At 49.4% G+C, this 5,504-nt stretch overlaps 2 protein-coding genes across 2 annotated transcripts; both read right to left on the reverse strand.

Moving 5' to 3' along the window:
- Nucleotides 1-244: 244 nt before the first annotated feature.
- Nucleotides 245-932, reverse strand: BGZ61DRAFT_488326 (uncharacterized protein; the record flags this gene model as incomplete). Its single annotated transcript, XM_046250096.1, has 2 exons — nt 245-828; nt 929-932. The coding sequence occupies 2 exons, from the start codon at nt 930-932 to the stop codon at nt 245-247; spliced, it is 588 nt and encodes a 195-aa protein (XP_046092810.1).
- Nucleotides 933-1,758: 826 nt separating this feature from the next.
- Nucleotides 1,759-5,063, reverse strand: BGZ61DRAFT_377072 (uncharacterized protein; the record flags this gene model as incomplete). Its single annotated transcript, XM_046242567.1, has 2 exons — nt 1,759-4,603; nt 4,657-5,063. 2 exons carry the CDS (start codon nt 5,061-5,063, stop codon nt 1,759-1,761), a joined length of 3,252 nt encoding a protein of 1,083 aa, XP_046092811.1.
- Between the last annotated feature and the right edge of the window lie 441 nt (nt 5,064-5,504).

Here is a 5,504-nt window from a genome sequence, read left to right on the forward strand (position 1 = left end):
TTGCTAATAGGGATGATAATATCGGTCCCTTCAACCCGCGAGACCAAAGGATTCATTAGAAACGGCTCGTAGTTATCGAAGAAGGCAAGGCGATCGCGCCCAAACACCTCTGAGCTCTGCTTATACGTCTCGAAGAGCTCTGTGACCTTTCGCGCAGCATGCAATATGTCGACGGCGTAGTATAGCGGTGTAAGGCTGGCAGGAGCTTCACGAGTTCGTAGGTAAAGGCGCGTGGAATTTGCTATTAACTTTGATCTCCTTCGGCTTTGCAGGCTGCTATGAGGGTGAAGCCGTCTAGGTTGATGGACCAAGACTTTTCCAGGGCAGCGTTTCCGAAGAATGACTCAGTAGATGGCTCAGTTGATTCCTCAGCGGATGTCTCATCATTTGCCTCTTCGGGTGCCTCCTCGCCCGCCTCGCCTTCATCCAGACCGTCCTCCCAATCCGCTGGTGAGTGAACCCGCTGATCATTTCTCCAGGAACTACCAGAGTAGCAACTATCTAAAACGGCAATGACCTGGACACTTTTCTTATTGAGACGCTTCAGCCACTTGTTCAGCTCCCAGCCCCGCACCGGCGGCTCGTTGAGGCAAAATTCGGCCGTGAGCAGCGATGGGTCTGGGCGCCGGCCCGCCGGCGACCCGGCGACCCGGGGCAGCAGGCCGCCGTGGCCCGAGTACGGAGAGCATCCTTGTTGAACATGCGCCTCGCATGGATAATTCTGTTCTTTCTTGCGACATTTGTCTCGACGAGTTGTTGCTGGATCGGTGTAATCCGAGACGGGTCGAGAATCTACGTACGAATTACGATTCTGCTGGATTGGGTTATCTAATAAATAGAAAGTTAGCAATTAAGTTCGCTAAATAGGTGTTGCTTGTATAGGCTGATTTAAGTCAGGAAGGAAAAGTGCTTCTTCAGTTCTATATACTCATTGTCGTCCATGTAAGTCTAGAGATACTTGTCAGCTTTCAAGTATCTTAGTTTTGTACCTGATTTTTGATTGCGATGGAAATCCTCGCTAATAGACTGAGGTTAGTTTTGATGAAGAATCTGGGGCTAGAATCTTCAGAGAACGGGGGTTGCTGGTAGGGCTATCTACGCCTTGCCTTCAGTCCCTTCATCCGATAACTCGGACCACGGAGAATAAGTCGAGCTGCTATTGGACTCGGATGTCTCTTCATCCGTTTCATTTTTATCGGCGGTCGTATCTGGCTTTTGATGCTCATTCGACGATGACGATGACAACTATCTTGATTTCATGGTCCAGATTTTTGGGAAGCTGCCGGAGCCTTGGTGGTCTATGACCTGGGAGGCGTGAAAGACATTCTGGAAAGATGAATTGGATGAGCAAGGTCGCGCCATCCCTAAAGGGGAAGGTCCTGCAGAGCCGACTGCTGGCATTGCACGTATCGTTCATCCATCGGTTGCGCATGGTACACGATCGATGGCAGAGAAACTTCGCCCTGGGCTTTGGTACTTGTCGGACAATATCCATCGTGATATCCCTCACTTGGAGATTGATGTCTTCTGAGATCTTCTCGGGCATCTGTTGAAGTATAACCCCGAAGACCGCACGAGCGCATCAGCAGCCCTGGATCACAAGTGGTTTACCCTATAGATATTCTTCCATTGCTGGGCCTAGGAGGGCTTACGGCCTCTCTACCACATTTTCTGCTGAAGTTTATGCCCGAAAGCAGCGATACTATGAACTTGCTCTATATTAGAGTCTCAAAACTGGGATCCTGCTAGATTGGCCCTCTATCTCCTTGCTCGATCCCAGTCGTTCTGCTCTCGTCGACCGACTTCGACAGACCAGACAGGTGCGTAACTCTCCAAGATTGTGATGGATTTCTCCACCATCAGCCTATATCCAACGATCAGGTCTACCGTAAACACCTCATGAAAATCTATTTTGTCTTCCGAGAGGTCACGACCCAGCGCGGGTCGAAGCAGATCAAGAGCCGTGTTCCCATGTTGGTCCCTAATGTGTCGGTCTACACCCAAATCTAATAGCCTTACTAACGAGGCCGGCCCGCCTTTGAGAAAAGCCACGAACTCTTGGCGTAAGCAGTATTTAGAACGCCCAATGGACACAATTGTAGAAACGAAATGATGTAGACTCGTCTGTCCCGCTCCGCAAACCACGTTGATAAGAGACTGGCCATTGTGCAATATGATTTTGATTGCGTTGCTCCCTGAAATGAAACCTGAGAAGAATTTGCTGCTGGCCGCAAAGTGCAGTGGTATTTGGCCACTGAAGTTGGGTTTGCGCGGATCAACGCCCGCTCGAAGTGCCATGTCGAGCTTTGAAGTCCATATATCCACAGGGGAATAATCAGCTGAGCCAATTATTCTGAACAGCAAAGTGCATCCATCTTCGTCAGTGGCGTTCATATCGACCGACCATTCTTCTAGAAGGTTGATCGCCCCTTGAAATTCGTGGGTATCCTCCATGGGAACGATAGCCTCGAGCAGTCCCCAATGGTCGTCGATGCAGGCATGCCACTCGGAAACAAAAGTGCGAGCAAGCTCTAGATTCGACCGTTTCAACGTCCAGATCAGGGGATCCCCAAGATTCACGTCCCAGCCATGTTCCTCAATGAGGAAACGACAGGCATCTTCTCCTTTGAATGCGACGAGGTCTCTGAGAACTCTGAGAGGCTGGTTACGAGGGTCGAGGCACTTCTTACCACCCTTCGTCGCTGCCAGCTGGTGCCATGCGTTTGGCCCACAGAGCTGGAGGGCCACCACAAAGATCGGGTCATGATCGTCGCTGACAGCTCCAGGATCTGCACCAGCATCAAGAAGAAGCTTGGCAATGTCCTCTCGCCTGTGTCGATAAGCGTAATGAAGTGGCGGACATCCATATCCTTTATAAAACCCACCCCACCTCGTTGTCAGATCGCTCATGAAGCCAACCCGATTTCTCACCTGCCTTCGATGGAGGCACCACTTGGCCAAATTCTTCAGACCCAGAATACAAGCCATATGTAGCAACGGAATTGTGGGGAGATCATGCGATCTATCGTAAGAAAAATAAAGAGCCTCATTTCTTATTGCTGAATCTTTCCCAAAGAATCGCGGATTTCGCTCGATCAATCCAGACACCTCATCCAACTCTCTGAAGTGGTCACTCCAGTGCCTACGGGCATAAGTGAAAAGAGGTGATTCGACCGCGAAGATTTTGTCGTTCCAACGTTCGATGCAAGCCTCGCGATCAGATAGATACATCGTCAACTGACTTGAAATGGCTCCGTGCAATCGCTTTGTGAGCCCAGCTTGACATTTTGAGCCAGTCATGTGGTTGGATTTAGTGAAATAGTCCTTGGCGCTTTGATGGAGAAAAGTAACCTCAAGTAGCCAATAGTCGAGCATATGATTTCGAAGAGGGTCTATAGTCCATGGAAATGTCCTTTCGTCGCTCCAAACCATTTCTGGGTTTTTAGTGGTTTGAAGCAGGTGCCCGCATGACTTAATCAAAGCTATGCACACCTGCTCACGGCTGAGCAAGCCCGTCGCCTCCAAGCCGACAGCTTCGCATAGCTCTGGCACTCTCAGCGGGCGTACAGCGACTCGGATCCAGTCTATCATCTTGGACAGAATCTCCATCTTATCAGGTTTGATGTGTGAGAGAATTCTCTCATATACTGCATCAAGCCCTTGGGGGAGTAGCTTCAACGAAGATTCGATTTCCTCAATCGACTTTCTCTCAAGATCCTGGGCCATGAAGCTAATCCATAGGAAGGTGCCTTCAGACCTTTCCTCAAAGGACTGCTGAATGTGGAGTTGCAGATTGGAGTTGATGGGCTTTTTTTGGGCGAGCTGAGAGACGCGTTGTGATATGAAGCGTCGGGTATCCTCCTTTCCAGCGGGTATTAGATCCAACTTCAGCGTCGAAAAAGACGAAAGAGCTGCTGGGATATTTTCTGGATATCTTCTGCTGAGGCAGATAAGCTTCATCTTGGAAGTCGATGTGTTGGGGCTTCTGCTAAGCATTTCGAATTTTCGGAGAAGATTTGCAAGAGAGCTCTCTTCGCATTCATCTAGCGCGTCGATAATGCAATGAACCGTTTTCGCTTGGATCTTGTTGACCATTTCCTCAAAGAATTTCCACAGCGTATTCAAGGAGTTCCCCTGGAACAAGTTTGATGATTGTATCTTCCACAGTGGCATCATGATGTGTATAAGGTCATTCTGGTGCATGACCAATTGATACAAAAGTCCTCGTAAAATATTCATCGCCGTGTTTCGAGACGCCACTTTGTTGTCGCAGAAGAAGAAAAGTACTAGAGTGTCTGACTGTGCAGCAAACCGCTCGAGATGTCTGCTGAGATAGATGGATATGTAGGTCTTACCCATGCCAGGCGGTGCAGATATCCAAAGCAGATGGGGAGCCTGTTGATACCACTTGTTGAACTCCTGAGTTGATGTAATCCACTCACAAGTCCCTGCACAGATCTCTCCTTTGGCATCGATCATATCCTCTCGATCTCGTGTTGGGTCTGTTACGAAGAGTGACCGCAAGCACTGATCCTCATCGGATTCAGCCTGATTCGATATCTTGAGTTCCTGAATATCTGATCGAATTTGGCGTTGTTGGTTGCTAGAATACTATTAGATCTCCATCGGACGGTGATTGCTCAACGCTCTACTCACAGGTTCTCAACACCAATTTCTAGAGTAAGGGCCGACTTGATACGCTCAAGTTCCTCAAAGAAGTTGCGCAACTCAGTCTCCTTCGTCTTTCCAATTACTGCCCTCCATGTTCTTTGAACAAGCGGGTCATTCGCGGAGAAATGCAACTCGTCAAGAGTGCCATGAAGCTGTTGGCTGGTTGACAAGCAGCTTCTCATAAGAAACCCTACCTCCGGGGTTTGGAGCTCCGGGCAACTTTCGATGTTGGAAACAATGGCTCGTAGTCCATCAATCTGTTGAAGCCATTTGGGAACCTGCTCGGGGACGTTCTGGAGCTGGTCGTAGATGTCTTTGCCGGTCTTGGCAATTTTCAAGGCTAATCCCGCAAATTGGGCCGCTGCCGCTGCAATGCCGAGCACCTCAGCCATCTGGACGAGACTCCAAGTCTCAGGTCAATAGCAGTGTAAAACTGCCTGGAATTGCAAGGCCAATGATGTCGCGGGTGGAACAAGAATGTGAAGAGGACGACGCTGGGAGATGAAGATTAGAGATTGCGGCTGAGGATGCAGCGCAGCGATGCGGGGTCGACACGCGTGTAAGGCTCCCAGCAAGCCTCCCAGCCTGATCATGCATATAACCGTTGCGAGCTCTGGTTCTGTCGTCACGAGCTCTGATTCTGTGAGGCATCTGATTGGGTGTGTGTATTGTCTTGAGTTGCATATGATCTCCGCTCTTAGTCCCTCTACATCCTTATACTGAAACCAGCTATAAGGATATAGCTATGGCCGTCACACGCCATATACACGCCCAGCTACCCAAAATACACATCGTGACATCTGTGAGGCATCTGATTGGGTGTGTGTTGGATT

This window comes from Ilyonectria robusta (genome assembly GCF_021365365.1).
Source record: "Ilyonectria robusta strain PMI_751 chromosome Unknown BGZ61scaffold_196, whole genome shotgun sequence".
In the NCBI taxonomy this organism is placed as follows: Eukaryota; Fungi; Ascomycota; class Sordariomycetes; order Hypocreales; family Nectriaceae; genus Ilyonectria; species Ilyonectria robusta.